The sequence below is a fragment of the Cibotium barometz genome, chromosome 16 (assembly GCF_041138505.1).
Source record: "Cibotium barometz isolate CiBa-2024 chromosome 16, ASM4113850v1, whole genome shotgun sequence".
Classification (NCBI taxonomy): domain Eukaryota; kingdom Viridiplantae; phylum Streptophyta; class Polypodiopsida; order Cyatheales; family Cibotiaceae; genus Cibotium; species Cibotium barometz.
In genome coordinates this window covers 58663483-58680827 of record NC_141061.1, presented here as the reverse complement: position 1 = coordinate 58680827, position 17345 = coordinate 58663483, and the positions used below count along the sequence as shown (strand labels likewise).

At 41.9% G+C, this 17345-nt stretch overlaps 1 protein-coding gene across 1 annotated transcript; it reads right to left on the bottom strand.

Moving 5' to 3' along the window:
- Positions 1-4618: 4618 nt before the first annotated feature.
- LOC147630787 (laccase-11-like) lies at positions 4619-7302 on the bottom strand. The gene is made up of 6 exons (XM_086810050.1): positions 7037-7302; positions 6775-6929; positions 6403-6647; positions 6193-6321; positions 5160-6107; positions 4619-4823 (listed from the first exon to the last, which is right to left on the bottom strand). The coding sequence occupies exons 1-6, from the start codon at positions 7160-7162 to the stop codon at positions 4693-4695; spliced, it is 1734 nt and encodes a 577-aa protein (XP_086666176.1). The 5' UTR covers positions 7163-7302; the 3' UTR covers positions 4619-4692.
- Positions 7303-17345: the final 10043 nt, after the last annotated feature.

The window sequence follows — 17345 nt, the reverse complement described above, 5'->3', positions numbered from 1 at the left end:
TGCGTACGCTCTATGCATAAGCCATATGCATGTCATATGCATAAGTCTTATGCATACGCTCTATGCATAAGTCTTATGCATACGCTCTATGCAAGACTTATGCATAAGCTCTATGCATAAGCTCTATGCTATATGCCTTATGCACTATTATGCTAACCCTTAATCCCTTTCACATAAGCCTTATGCACACGCTTTATGCAATTACGCTCTATGCATAAGCCTTATGCACACGCTCTATGCATAAGCCTTATGCATAAGCTCTATGCATAAGCCATATGCATAAGTCTTATGCGTACGCTCTATGCATAAGCCATATGCATAAACTCTATGCATAAGTCATATGCATAAGTCTTATGCATACGCTCTATGCATAAGTCTCTTGCATACGCTCTATGCAAGACTTATGCATAAGCTCTATGCATAAGCTCTATGCTATATGCCTTATGCACTATGCTAACCCTTAATCCCATCACCCAATGGTGTAATAAACATGATCTTGTTTTACGTACATGGATAATAGAGATTGCAAGCTTATTATAGGTTTTATGCATAGATATTAAATTAATCCTATGTGTTGTAAGCTTACAAGAACCCAAAACTAACCCTAAACCATAAAACAAGGATGCAAAAATTCATATAAAATAGCATAAACAAGAAAAATCAAAAGAGGATCTACCTCTTTTTTGCAAAGCTGAAGGAGAGCTCGAGGATTGGTGAAAGATTGGTGAGGTGAAAGAGCTGCAAAACAAAATATTAAACAAACTAATTAGTAATTTAAACACAAGAAAAAGAACTAATACAAAACCCTAAAATCTCTATGCATGCATTAGGAGATCTATGCATACATAGAGAGCTCTAGATCTCAACATGCATAGAGAGCCAAAAAAACACAAAACCCTAAAAATCTTAATTTTCCAATTAAAAACTAAAAGCAATTGCAATAACATGTTAGGAGAAGGAGAAGAGGAGAAAAGAAGAATGAAGGAGAAAAGAGGAGAGAGGAAAAAAGAGGAGAGAGAGGGAGAGAAAGCACCTCTTTCGCTTGATTACTTGCGCATCTTCTGCGAAAAACCAGAAAATAGGCTCTCGGCTGTGAAAAACTTACGAGCGCCGGTATAAGCGACGGAATATGTGTCGGAATATTCGTCGGTATATGCTACGGAATATGCGTCGGTATCGGCGTCGGTATAGGCGTCGGTATACGCGACGGGAAATGAAAATTTAAAAAAACCCCGCCATACTTGTCTCCTCCAACATGACGACGGACATATCGACGTTCGACATTTGCGTCGGTATTTTGGCGTCGGTATGTCCTCAACCTCTTGTAGTGCTTGGCTCATGTGAAGTTCAAAAATGTCATACGATTCCCATAATGGTCTCTTTCATGTACCTTTTCTCTCTCTTTATCTTCCTTGGACTCCTCAAAACCCTTTTCTCTCTCTTCATCTTCCTTGGACTCCTCAAAACCCTTTTTATATACAAAGTGAAATAGAAAAAGTCATTTGAATTTGACCTTTTTTTCTTAGTTTTCTTCCAAAATGTGGGAATTCTTACAAGGCCCCAAAATGACATATGAATTTCCCTAATGCAAAGACCTAAATTCAAAGAAAATGATAAGCTTAAAAAATAAGAAATAAAAAATAAAATTAAACCAACAAGATAACACTCATTAAGACTATATTAATAATGAGAGCAAGAAAGTACATCTTTTTATAGCTTAAGATTGCACTCCATGCATACTCAACAACCCATGTAGCTCCATCACATTATACAGTGCTCACAATATATTATCCATGGCATCATCATCATCAAGAATTCTCCTTACCAACTTACAAATCTCAACTAATCCTAGGCCTTTTACACCTTTTAGACCTTTTCACACATGACTCAAATACAACACTACTACAAGATCTTCAGCCTTCGATAATAGCTTTTGAATGACAAGTCATGTCATCGAAAAAATCGTCACAAATATGCATCGAAATAATGTTCCAGGTTAGCGTTATTCTTTTCATATCATGTACTGTCCATGTCACACATCACATAACAAATATCCAATTAACACATTAGTGTCATTTCATCATCATAAATCTCCTTGCACCACGATTGCAATCCTGAAACTAGTACAATACGTAACAATGAGACTAAACACTCTTGGACCATAGTGATAATCGAAGGAGACCTATAATCTATTATATCCACCTCAACACGACTGCCAAATAATCCTAGGAGTTACTTCTATTGGCCGTCACATATCCTAGAAGCACAATGTGCATTTCTTGTGCAAGCAAGTATTTATGGTTGGTTTTCATGCTTCCAGCAAAGAGTGGTGAGACGTGCAGCGAATGATACATAGGAGAGGTATGCCTTAGGGCATGGCACATATGCCCTCCTCAAGCACCTTAAGAGAGAGGGTGTCAACGTTAACTAGATAGATGTGGTTGATATGGTAAGCACTCTGCACTTTGCACCCATGCTAAACTTTTGCATCACTTGCCATTTCCCATTTTTTACGTTATGAAAGTTTTTTACAGGGACCAATACCAAAACCCCGAGTCCATCAATTAGGTTCAGCCGTGCTGGGCAAGGCACTATGTATAGGAGAAAAATCTTTAAGTACTTTTTTGTCAGCTCCAATTGTGTGACTATATATTGTAATCCTAAAGAAAAGATGATATGAAAATTGGTTTAGCAATAAAAAGCATGTTTTGTGAAATCTGAGTACAGTTGATGTGGGTACTCTTCACTGCTAGCATAGTGGTGCATCCAACTACTATTGTAGGCCTGCAATCCAACTGGATACACCATTATGCAAAAAAAAAACTTGCATCCTTCGATATAGCAATCATAATACCCATCAAAAAAAGTGTCGAAACATCTGTTGATATTTTGTCAAAACATTCGTCGTTCTCATAATGTTTACTTTCGACGTTTTTTGGAACACTTTTTTTGATGATTTTTTGAATGGTGTTTCGACGCATATTTTGATGATTCTATACCGACGGTTATTTGGACGTGCATTTTGAGTTCTTATATATGTATATTATACCTTTTCCTTGCTTGCTTGAGATTGCAATATGTCGACATGGATCACACAATCAAAGTTAGGAAGTGAAATTGTATGATGTGAGTTGAAGAAGTTGGGTTGCATTATTATTAAGAAAATGAATCACAGAATGCGTTGTCACTGAGATAAGGAGTAGTGATTGGCAGTTGTTAAGTGTGATCACGCAATTTCAAGAGGAGTTGAAACTAGGCCTTTATTGGTGATTGAGATCAACGAGTCATATTTTTTTTTGGTAGAAGGATTTTGTGCACGGGTCACAATAATTCACTATGTCTAATGCATGCACCTTGTAATGTAGTGCCCTACCTATGCATAATGCGAATGCAAGAAACTCAGTGAAGGTCCATGGATCACCGATAATGATGCCTCTATCCTATGTGCTCGGTTCATGAGTGAGGTACTCTTGCACTAGCCTGGGTCTTCAAAGCAAAGGAGGTTGTTATCTATGGTGAAGAAGCTTTTAACAGCATCTTTGCTTCCTTCCAGAAGTCCTTTGTGAATCTACAGTCCCACCACGTCCATGACACACATTAGCATGCAAAAATAAATTAATTTTGTGCCTATTTCCATGCCTTCCAAGGCAAAGGATGTTACCATTTTCTAAATATAGTTATTATGTTCTGCTTTTTGCATATTGTTGCTACCTATGGCATGTCCCAAATATGTGCATGTGGACTAATCGTTTAAAGAATAAATACAATTATATATCTTGTTCTTATTAAACCAAGATGTAAAAGAACCTTGTTGTGAAGTAAATTTTTTGGCTCTTTAAAAATTGTATTATATAATAATAATATTAAATTTAATTTAATTTTATAATAGGCATTAATTTAATGTAATTGTTATTTTTATTTATAAATTTAATTTATGACTTTCGTACTGTGTTGTATTTTAATGTAAATGTTAATAATTCATTAATTTTGATGTATGATTTTTGTAGTTGGTGTTGAAATATTGTAAGCGTTTTTCTAAGGTTCTTAAAAGTTTAAATCTAAGGTAAAACCTTAGGTTATGTTTAATTAATTAATAGAGAAAAAGTGAGTAAGTGTGCCACGTCTGGCCATAGCGGATAAGTAGCACAAATTTAAGTCCAAAACCTCGTCACTTTGTTTCTTGATTAATCCGTCGCTTTAAAGGGCCTCTAAAGTATGTCATCCTAATTACTCCGATAATATGTAGTCCATGTCTTTCAACCGCAAAAAAAACCTTCATCTTTGTAATATAGTTCAAGGCAAAGCGGATGATTAGAAATATTCTTAGTTTTCTTTTCAAATCACGAAAAAATTGTATGTTCTGTACGTGAAGAAGCAAATGAACCATTAAACTTGAAACCAGGTATAAGAGCGTTCTTTACTTATTTATAAGAGCCTTGGTGATTGTGTTCAGTGCTTAAGTGAATTAGCAAAAGATTGAGCTGAGATTATCAAGTGAAATCACACTTACCTGCAAATGAGACAGTAAAAGGCAGTTATAACCAGAGTTTACTTACAAGAGCATGGCTTCTTCTAACATGTGAAAGGGTCGAAACTCATGCTTTGGCACGATCTTTAATAACAAGAATTTATTAATACCCAAAAATTGTAGAGCAAGTTTCAGCGAAATCATGTGCTACACGAGCAGGAAAATCAGCAAGAAGGGAGAGTAGGAGGTGGTGGAGGAAGCGACTGGCTGGGACCATTGCCGTTTTCCACTAGAAAAGCCATTTCCAAGCCCCAGCTAGTGTGCACGTCTAAATGGCAATGCAGCAGCCATACTCCTGCAAAAGATCAAACCATATAACCAGGTTTAACAGCATGAATATAAGGCTTGGCATTGTACTTTATTTTGTTATGGAAGTTCTTTATGTATAATTAATTGCTTCCATGGCACTCTTTTATGTATCAGTGCTTGCAATGGTTATAACTTATGATGCTCCTCTTGAAAAAGAAACATATGATTAAAGGTGGGCATTTTGCTTTTCATGAGGGCATGCAATGGCATTGAGAGCTTGCTAGAATGAATGAATGGATTGTGGGCTATTGCTCGTATAATTATGAGGAGAATGGATTGATTCATGTGCGTGGGATGATGGGGAAAGACAGTGGGTACTCACCGGGATTGTCAGCTGTGAATCTCAAAGCGGCCCAACCTGCAGCAGGTACGGCGAACGTGTTGCGCTCTTGAGGGTCGACAAGGTTGAATGAAAGTGGGTGTCGGTGGGGGTCATAGTTACCAAGCCCTTGGCCCACTATGTGGAAGTTGTATCCATGGATATGGATGGGATGGCTCTCGGTGCCGAGAATGCTGGTATCTTGGAGGATGAGCTGAACATGGGTGCCGTAAGGGACTTTGGTGAGCCGAGTGCCCACCTGCGGCTGCAGGTTGGCGGGCTGCGGACCCGTGTAATTGAACGGCGACGGAGGATTGTCGGGGAAATCCGCAGTGAACACTCCTGCTTGTGTGCCAAAGTAGTAAGCTTGCAGGATTGATGTCGTCGGGAGAACGAAGGAGATGTTGTTCACGGAAGCCGCCAACTTGCCTCCCGACTGGCATACTTGTCCTGCCGGACAGGCTTTTCGAGCCAAGCCCACGGTGTAGAAGAGGTCCCGCTCCACGTTGTTGGGCACTATCGCCGGGTACTCGATCGAGTTCAAGCTCCTCAAGCTCGTGCTGAACTTGGTTGCGAATGTCGAGTCGTTGAAGGCAGGCAGAGATGCGCGCAAGGGCGGCGCCGTCGAGGAGGTGTTGGAGTATTGCAGAATGGCTGTTGCTGTCGAGTTGTCGAAGCTGATATTGGCTGCCGTCACGTGGGGACCGGCCGCCATGATGTAGCTGGTGCCGAGCTGGACGGGGTCGTCTGCGGTGATGAGGACGGTGGTGGTCTGGCCGGGGGCGATGGAGATGAGAGGAGTCTGAAGAGGCTTGGTGTACGCGGCGTCCACCTCAACGACTGTCATGTTGTGGTGGGCGATGGCGAAGAAGAGCTCGGTGTTTAGGGCGGCGTTGATGATCCGAAGAAGGAAGGTTTGTCCGGGCATCGTCACAGGAAGGACGAAGGCATCTGTGGAAAAACTTAAACATCTTCACAACAATACTGTAATTACATAACGTACTTTGATGATTGAGAAGGTCTTCGCAGTCGTAACCTGCAGCAGAACAAGGGTAGAGCAGCCCTGGCTGGCCGTTGATTGTGTAAGCGTCCGAGACAGCCGGAGCAGCTCCGGATTGCAGAGCCTGCTGGATCACCTTTTCTACGTCGGCATTCCACCATTCGCCTGAAAATCATGAACTGCAATCATATTAGCTCTAATCTTGCTCCGTAATGCAAATCGGGTGACGGACCACTGGCAGCTTGCCTAGGATAATGCTAGCTTCCGTATCAGGCTCGGCAAAGGGGTATGGTACGCCGAGCCTGGGCAGGATGACGAAGGCGCCGTAGACCGTAGCACGCAGCCAGGAAAGGTGGGCGTGCCACAGCAGCGTTCCACGCTGGCCCGTCACCGTGAAATCGTGGGTAAAGCTCCCGCCGGGCCGGATCGGGCACTGCGTCAAGTAAGCAGGTCCGTCCGACCAACAAGACCTCAGTTGCCGCACGCCGTGCCTGCATACCGATCAGCCGCCTCGTTAACGACCCTACGTCTAACTCAGCTACATTAACTGCAATTGAAACTTTAGTAAATCAAGTTACATTTCTTGCAAAACCTTAGTAAACCCTAATTAGCCCTTGCCAGTGGATGGTAATGTTCTTGTCTGGCAGTCGATTGTAGACGTCCACCACCACCCGATCTCCCTCCCGCACACACACCGTTGGCCCTGGAAAGTGCCCATTCACAGCCACGATCGGCTTGCGATTGCAGAGTCTCTCCACGTTCAGATATTCGATCTACAACCGGTGGGTGACCATTATGCAATCGTCAAATCTTAACTTACATGTTTATTAAGCTAACCTCAATTTATTGATTTAACACCTCGACACTCTCTGGTCATTACCTCAAACTTGAAATGCTTCAAGGGTGCTTCCTCCATCACATCCGCCCACGACCTTGTTACAAACGTCATCAAGCACACAAGCAGCAGCATGCTTAATAACCAGCCCGTTAATAGCAAACCGCCCATACTCTTGAGCTTGATCTAAAAACGGACAGTTTAGAAGAAACAAGCACAAAATGCTTCTTGTTTTAGCATACTTCAGCCTTGCTGTCGTTTATATAAAACAGACATGATTAGAGTTTGCGTGCTTCAGACGCAATGCTTGAAAGTTGGTTGATGGAAGTCCATCGAGTTGTGCTGGAACAGTTCATAGCTTCTTCTCTAGGCGCATATTACTTATTCACTCTCTATTGAGCAAATTCAACATAAAGGTCTTTCTTAATAATGTTACATGAAGACAATCCAATGCCTGAATAATTCAGGCACGCTTGTACGCCAATCAAACGATGCACAGTTTTCGAGCTTTTCTCTCTCTCTCTCTCTCTCTCTCTCTCTCTCACCTCACAAAGACACACACACAAGCTTTATATTCTTCATTCTCATATAAAGTTTAAGCACATATAAGACTAGTGGGTTGACTCATGCTCCTCACGTCTTCTCCTCGAACTTCTAAATTCAAATTCTAATTCTCCTGGTACCTTTTCCTCCTTCTCTTGAACCTCCAAATTCTTACCATGTATGATGTGGCAGTTTCATGAAACTCTTCCTTTATATAATATAGAGATGTAACACACCACTATACCCAACCCATTGTGGATGTTCTCAATTGCATGCATTACTTCAAGTCCACCTCTCTATACTTTATGTACACCTTGAGTTGGTTTCAAGAATCAAGTCTCTCAATAAGTGTACTTTTCTCAAGTGGGATATTGCGCATGTTAGTTGGCATGGTATATAGTCCCTATGCCATTTATAACCTAAAAGTAGTGGAATAGTACTAAGGCAGAAGAGTAAGGAAATGTGGGCATTTCTTGACATCACATCCAAACAAGTGATGCTCCATTTCAGCATTACACACACCATGAGCGACGAACCATCAAAGGTTCCATAAAAGCCATTACAGACTTGCACTTTGTCCCACCCATTTTGCACTTTGGTATAAACAACCACGAAGTCTTGATGGGAAATCACATCCCAATTTGCGATTGTGGGCTAGCCACACCCATATAATTTATGCTCTTAGACTAGAAGCCAGATTTTCTTATAATCGCGTAGATGAACTCATTAAGGATCTTAGCATCTCCTTTTCTAAAAAATCTTTTGACTAATATTCCTGATGTGGAGCCAAAAAAACACTTAAAAAAAACATTCAAAATTCAAACATATATTTAAAAAACCTATAAATTATTGGTGTACAAAACTAATGTACAATAATAATGGAATGAGTGTCATTGATGCCTAGCTATCACTAAAAGTTCTGGAGCAATATGACCCTTGGAGTTGTGGATGGAGATTGATGATGGGTTTTGAACACTATTTGCAAGTGACTTTTCTTGGAAGTGGTAAAAAAGTGTGTATTTTTAAACCACCAATTTTTGTTTGTATTGAGTAAAAAAAAGTCCATAAATTTAAACTTCTACAGCTTTGATTTTATTTGTATCGCTAAACAACCAAATTTGTTTATACTAAGTAACAAAATCCATAAATTTATACTTCTAAACAACTTTGATTTTATCGCTAAGCATAATGCATAACTTGTATTTTTTATTTGTATTGCTAGTGAATTATGCATTTATATGGTTATTTAACCTTAGGCATGCACCCCACCCTTTGACTCATACCTTTTCATATCAGAACCACCTTCTCTTTCATGTTCAACAATAACAAGCAATGTAATCTCTCATGCAATGAAATTACTAGCAATGGCGTTCAATCTGTTTTCTCTTTGTGCTCATGTTTCCCGTTGAAGGCTTTTTCCTATAAACACTTGGTGATCCTACGGTTCTTACCCATACACCTTTTGATGAGGAGCGATGGCGGTTGATGCATTCTTGCATTTCTGTGCAACGATGGGAGCCGTAATGAAAAGAGCAAATGAAGAGAGAAGAAAAGCGCATCAGGTGTTTGCCACTGTGCAGAGTTGTGGCGTGGCCAGAGCATGATCTTGAATCAGGGGTGGTGTCAGTAATCCGGAAGGTGTTGACACGCAATCCAGAATCCGGACACACTTGCCTATAATAACAAAGAGTCGATCATTTTTACTAGTGAATTGACCTTTCTGTGTTAATAGACACACATACCTATATGACAAAGACTTTTTTTTTAATGCAAAGAAATTTATATTAAGTATCAAAATAGATACAGCACCCTAAGGTGAACACTGGAACTTATGGACTTTCCTAAGCAGTAGATCCATAGTAGCTTTAATCTTCCCTCTCTCCCTAGTCCTTGCTAGTACAAGACCTTCTACCACTAGATTCCTTACTCTCCCTATGGAGCTATAATCACAGCTGGATCCCCTGTGTAGTATAGCATTCCTAGATTCCCATATCCTGCTTAGTATCAAGCCTCTCAGTGTTTGCCACACTTGATATATGGCAGGGTTCATCCTGCCCTTGCATCCAATGACTGCTTGCTTCCAGTTGATCTTGTCAAGCACTCCACAGTCACTGAGGATTCTGCTGACTGCTGCCCACACAGGGTACACCTCCTTGCACTCCCAAAAAGCATGCCTCATAGATTCCTTATGGGTTTTGCACCTGGGACAGTAAGGGTTCCCCTGGCTCCACTTGCTGGTTATGCCCCTAACTGGTAGTTTCCTATTCATCAGTATTCTCCACAGGAGTAGTTCCAATCTGCCTGAGCCTGTAGAGCCCCATGTCTGCCTGGCTCTCTGCCTGCAATAATCCACTGTCAGAGTGCAGTTTTCCTTCTTCCAGGCAACAGCTATTCTCATAGCCCACCTTGGGTCTTATGCTTGGGAGGGACCAATACTTGATGCTAACCCTTGTGGTCACCATTAGGGAGGTGGGCCATTCCCTCCTGATATTGCTCAGTACATGAAGCATCAGTCTTTGCTCTTCATTGTTGTTAAGTGTATTCCATCTACCAGCAGGGATCAGCCATTGTTTAGTAGTAGAGCACCAAATGTCCTTGAACTTTGCCAGACCCTTTGCTTCCAGCCTTTTTGCTACTCTGGGGTTAGCATCCACTGCTGGGACACCATTTTGCATTGCATCTTTGTAAAGCCATATGCTTTGCTCAAGGGATGAGTCAAACCGGGAACCCATCCATACTGCCTCCATAGTTGTTGCTTTCCAGCTGTTTACTAGCTTCATGGTAAGGGAGGAGTTCCAGCCCTTTAGCTTATCAGGGTGCATTAGCTTATCAATCCAGCTTGTATTGAGCCATTGGGAGCCTTTAAGTGAGGCCTGCTCAATTCTCCACTTAATAATGTGTGCCCAAGGTTGTGGGCTGTCCAGTTTGGGAATCCATTTGTTAAGCAGGCCTTGAGCCTTAGCTATGATATTAGGGATCCCCCAGCCCCTTTCCTCCCACTACAAGGGATCGGGCTCATACCCGCGCTCCTAGCCGCTAAAAATGACTTGTGAAAAAAAGTAGCGGGCCCGTGTACCAGCGCGTGTATCATCGCGGCCACAGACATGCGTGTAAAAGCGCGTGTATAGGACCTCTCAGACGCGCTTATACACGGGTGTATAGCCACGTTCTTTTCACAGACGCGTTGATACATGCCGCTATACACGCCTTTCTTTAATTTAGACGCGCTTATACATGGCTGTATAGCCGCGTTCAGTTCAGTTCAGATGTACTCAGACCCGTTGATACCTGCGTCTATACACGCGTTTCTTTAATTTAGATGCGCTTATACACGCGTAATTAACAGTTTTGATGCGTCAATACACGCGTATTTTATAGATTATCCGCGTATATACACGCGAGTTTTAGCAGTTCTGACGCGTTTATACACGCGAACAGAGAGCAAAAAAAAAAATCTAGAGAGTGCTATTTGGTGCCTGAATACTGTTCCAGCATTCCAGCACCCAATAACACTCTCTGGATTTTTTTTTTTTGTGCATTAGACCATCCACGAAGAACATATGCACGAGGGAGATTAAGACAAGAACGACATGAATGCATACATTGTCAATACACGATTCAAGACAGATATGAATGTAATGCTATCGATTCACGATTCAATATTACTATCAAAATTTCATACATGTTTACAAGGGAGTCCATATCTCGAAGTAGCCCAAAATATATACAACCACATCCTCAATATGGAATGTGATACTCCACATCCTCAATATGGAATGTGATACTATAAGTCTGAGTACTACTCAGACCCAGATGATGACTCGGTGCTCCCTCCATGCTCAGATGAGCTCACATCGATCGGAATGTCCGATGAGTAGTGCTCACGTCTACCCTCTGCAGTGGCGGCGGGTGGATCATCAGCAGCTTGTGCCTGTTCAAGTAATATATAGTATATAAGTATATATATATGTAATTCAATAAACCAAAATCATTCGTTTAGAATTTTCAAGTACCTGTCGACCGTATGGTCTCATGGCCATCTCAAACTGCGCGTCCGTAATACGTCCCTCGGCTCTGAAGATGGCCCACGTGTCACGTCTGCTATGCCGGCGAGCATACGCAGTATCGTGGGTTGTGGGCTTCCTCCCCGTAACCCGTCGTTGTATCATAATCAACACAATTTGTAAGATTAAAACAATCATAGAATCAATGAATTAAGTAAACAATCAAATAAAGTGGCAAGATACTTACGAACTGTGCCTCCCATGACTCGACGCCGCCAGATCCGAAATGCGAAGATCCAATGGTCTCCATCTGGATCCGTCGTGCCTCCACATGCTGCCTGCTCTTCACGCCATCCTCTGCTCGTTTCTTTGCCTCCTTCCACTCGCGTTTGTGCACAGTGGTGGCAGGTTTCTCGGCAGGATAGCCACCCGCCGCCGCAGCTACATTTAGCCGGTCATCGTACGCGAGTTTTTTAAGGTGAGATCTTTTATTACTTAAGATCTCCCTTATTCGCGTCCTTCCCCATACATCCGAGAATGTAGCATGTGGGGGATTGGGGTACCGACTATGTACAGCCTCTATCACCTCCCCAACTAATCGACTATTTTGATCTTTAAATTTAATAAAACAATTTCTATATGAGTTTGATACTACCCCACGCATGTACTCCATTACCTCCCTCCCCCTCGCATCCATCACTATCCCGCCCCTATCCGTCACATCATAGCAGACCACTCTCTCCATCTCTCTCATCTCCTCCTCTTCCGAACTGTCTCCTCTAACTCTTCTCCCTCTATCTCCCCTCTCACCGCGTGCCCTACTACCTCCCCCACCTCCCCCACCTCCCCCACCAAAGCACCCGCCGCATCCTCCACTCCCACTCTTCCTACTACTGCGGGTGGAGTCACGACTGGGGGATTGTCTACGTGACGGTGGCTGTGAGCCCTGACGTGAGACGGTGGCTCTGAGGGAGCACGTGATGGTGGCTGTGAGGGTGTGCGTGAGTGTGTCTGGGACGAGGTATGTCTCCTCGGTGGACGTGGAAGAGGAGAAGCTGCATGCCGTCTCGTCGGACTCGGAGGAATAGACGGCACTAGAGTGCCCTGGATACTCGCGGTAGGGATATAGACACCAGGCAGGGAAGGAGGGGGATGGGCATACATATACTCTGTAAGCTCAACTGGACCAGGATGGCGCCCAAAATGATTCAGCATCTCCATCAGCCAATTGCTATACACAAATGGATCGGATGAAGAACTTGGAATATCCATAAAGAACCTGCAACAAAAATCTTCATGTACATCATGGGCTGTCTCTTGACTCACACAATTATCATCATTCAAGTCAGTTGTGTTGCTTGCAAATCATGAATTCTGAAACGCAGTCTCGTGTATACACCCGTGCAGAAACGCGTGTATACACCCGTTAACAAACGCGTGTATACACCCGGCCAGAAACGCGTGTATATCTGTGTGAACAGACTCTGCAGACAGAGTACACACGCTTTTACACGCGTTTCTACACGCGACCTGCGAAAATTTTTTTTCAAAAGGACCGACCTCTGACAAAGACAAAGTGTCCTTATAAAAGGACCATTGTCGCCCCTGTCAGAATCATTCACCCAATCGTGTGCACGGAAGCAAAAGGACGGAGACAAACCCAAAAAGCAAAGAGCAAATAGCATAAACAAATCTGAGGAAAGAGACAAGGCACAGGACAAACTGACTCACCTCTGAAAAAGTGAGTCTTCTTTCTTGCTCGGTTTCCTCCCGTGTGTGCTCCTTCTCTGCTCCCTCCTTGCACTTAGGTTTCGTTTCTGTTAGAAGAGGCGAAAATGAAAGCAGTGTTGATATGTTAATTCAAAATCTATATTTGGGGAAGGCGGGCTATTTTTAGTTTAAATAGACCGTCGCGTTTATAAACGCGTGTATATTCGCGTGTATGATATTTTAGCTGCGTTTATACACGCGTTTTGCAGGAATTACCCGCGTTAATACACGCGATTTTTAGGAAATAGCCGCGTTAATACACGCATTTTTTAGGAAATAGCCGCGTCAATACACGTGATTTTTATACTTTCATTAAAAACATATTATGATTTTGTGTATTCTGGTTTGTACATAGGATGTCATCAGCCTCTTCAAGCAGTTCTGGGGAAGATGAGACAATGCGTCATCGTAATCGCGATGTGTGGTTGGGACAACGGATCAAATGTATGTGTAATCGATGTCAAGGATGCATTGTACGAGCACGTCGAATTACCTTGAATCACATCTCCATGTATGGAGAATGGAATCAAACAGGTTTAGAGGTGAGTAGATGTAAATTGATGGTATTCAAATGACTCATGGTATCCAAATTAAATTAATAGAGTTGTAATATATAAACTCTAATTGAAGTAGGATGCAGTACCACACCCTAACATGGTACCCTACGCGCGACGAGAGCACGTAAAGCGTCGACGAGATGATGCTGGAGCTTCGGGATCTATTGTCAGAGATGAGTGGGAAAGGGATGACAATAGCCTTGCACCCCACGAAGTTGTGGAAGAGGAGGTGCTTGATGATATGGTGCAAAATCTTTTTAGGGATGATCCCAAAGGTATGGACGACGATGATATGGAACAAGAGCATCTTTACAAGGCTTCATCGACACCGGTGTTTGAAGGGTGCACATTCTCTGTTTTACGTGCTTCACTTGAACTACTCAATATACAAACAGTTTATGGATGGAGCAATGCAAGTCTTGACGCATTATTGAAGTAAGCATTCTAACTTACAAATTTGAATTAGTGGTTTAAGGTTTAGGATTTAAGACTAATTATAATTGATGATATTGGATGCAGGCTATTATCAAACATGCTTCCAAAGGAAAATAGACTACCCACCTCAAGAGACATAGCGAGGCGCTATGTGACATCTCTTGGAGGACTGGATTATGATCGCATACATGCATGCGTCAATGATTGCATTCTCTTTCGTGGGACGCATAAGGAGGCTCTACATTGTCCCACTTGTGGTGAAGCAAGGTATAGAACAGATATGAAGAGTTTTGATGTACCTCGTAAAGTCTTGACGAGACAATGTTAGCGTACGTGAGGACTTGCGGGTTGCAGGACGTATGCGTCAAGCTTGGCCACGAGAGGTGGGTGGGCACGTTCGTCTTCCGCCTGCACCATGGATTATATCAAAGAAAGAGGAGAAGCAGGTAAAGCAGGCCATCACCACTTTGCGTACTCCCACTGGATGCATGAGATCATTGAAGGGAGCCTTTACAACCACTAAGAAAAGAGGCATTGGGCAACTATATGGGTTGAAGTCCCACGATTGGCACAAGATGCTTTAAGTAAATGTTTTCCAAGTCTTGTACGTACGTTGAAATTAAATTTTGTAATGCCATAAACCATACATACATGTGCTCTTATGTGTGCAGTTCATACTACCTACTAGCATCGACCATTGTGCAAATAAGAGTTTGAAAAAATGTATTTATAAGATGGGCGAGCTTGTGAGGTATGTAAAACCCATGCTCAGATCACCCTTCATTATACCTTGCAAAATGAACGTGCATGAGGTATAACGTACTATTTATTTATTTTTCAGATATGTTAGTTCCAAAGCAATTGATCCAGCCACGTTGGATGATGCGCGTGTTATGGCAGTGGAGGTGGTTTGTTTGGTAGAGGAGACTTTTCCGCGAACCATTCTCACAAGTCAACTACATCTCATTGTGCATTTAGTGGACGAAATCGCTTTATGTGGTACTGTGCATGCACGTTGGATGTTCTTTCTAGAGCGCTTCATGAAGACCTTAAAAGACTTTGTGAGGCAAAGTGCAAGGCCTGAAGGAAGCATGGCCGAGGGTTGGTTGATACAAGAGTCTCTTGTATATATTTCAGAATTTCTTGGTCAGGTGGACAGCTCTTTGCCACGACTATGGAGCAATGAAGAGGACTTGAGGATGACCTCTAATGTGTCTCAAGGAAAAGGACAGAGTAAAGTAATTGACAGAACATTGATTGATGATCTCAATTTCACTTGTATCCTTAATAGTGATGTGATGAGCAGATGGGTTACAAGATATGAGGATGCAAAGACAAAAAGGCAAGCAGAAAGAGCTCTCTTTCGGAGGCAACATGGCTCTCGGAAGGCGTACCCTAAGCATCTAGCAACACTTCCGAATGATATCCATCTTGATTGGTTGCATGAGGAAATGGAGAGAGCAGAGAGCGACGAGGGGCTGCATATCACGGCGGAAGAATGGGAGTATGCACGAGGATGCATGTCAAAGGTACATAGAACTAATATTTTGCATTAGTTGTAAGTGATTTGCTTTTAATATTTATTCACATTGCTTCTATTTTGGTCCAGTGCACTATGTTCAATGCTATATGGTGTGAAGGCAAGCATTTTCGAACACAAAGAATTGATGAAAAGAGAAATACACAAGATTGCGGTGTCATTAGTAGCTTTGAGGGAGCTAATGGAAAAATGGATGATTATTGTGGCATAATCCAAGACATATTTAGGCTTGACTTTCGTCGCTTCTTTGTGTATGTTTTGGATGTCAAATGGCAAATGAACGTGGTGGAAAAAGGGCCTGATGCAACGATAAAATGCCATGCAAGTGGATATGTAACTATTGACTCTACAAAGTTCTGGCAAACAAAGAAAGATAGGCTCGTATTGCCACAGCAATGTGAGCAGGTATGCATTTTTTTACTAATGTGTTTCATGTACATATATATCTAAGCTCGCGTACCCCTTGACTTTTGATATGCTAATTAATTACTGTACTATGTGTATTTGAGTAGGTTATCTATCTACCAATGGTGCATGACATTAAATGGTGGTACGTCATCCCTATTGCACCACGTTCCAAAGTGATGTATAATACATTCACTGATATGGAGCATATGGAGGATGTAACAAGCCGCAATGAAGATGATGTCGAACATGCCATTGAAGATGTTGTGATCGATGATCAAGAAATAAGAGATGATCATGATAATGAGGATGAGCATGCCATTTCTCATGATCATGAGAATGACCCTACCATTGAGGATGATGGTGATGTTGATGAGGATGATCAGGACATCGATACCATTATCAATGGAGTACAGAATATCGATAGTGGAATAAATTTAATCGTAGCCTTACAAATTGATCAAATGGATATTGATGTTGATCGTTTGGCAAGGATGGATCTTATTGAAGATGAGATCGAACCCTAACCAATCCGTCACTATACGTTCTAAATTGATGACATTTCTATCATCTCATATGCATGATTTATTTTTGAATATATTTCATTGTTGTAAATGCATGTAGTGGGACTGTGTAATGATGTATACTGTAAGGTACTATGAGATGGTTTAAAGAAAATAGTTTTTAATTTTGTAAAGGAATTCAATTTTTCTTCAGTTTTTCTCTGCCATGCGTGTATTAATCCGTGTATAGTGGCGTGTATTAATTCGTGTATAACAGCGTGTATTAATCCGTGAATATTACCGTGTATGGATGCGTGTATATTAACGCGTTTATACACGCGTTGATCAATGCAAATATACACGCAAACTTAAATGCTAAAATACACGTGCCCGATTCTATTAAATACAAGCGCGACCATACACGCGCTCGTAATTTATCGCGTGTATGAAACGCGTGTATGGCAGCATTGTCTTGTAGTGTCCCTAGGAGAGCAGATCTGCTCCCATGAAATAAAGGACCAGGACCTCTTATCTGCAAAACTCCAGAGGAATTCTCTGAACTGCATTGCAAGCTTGTTCCAATCATTACCTGAGAAC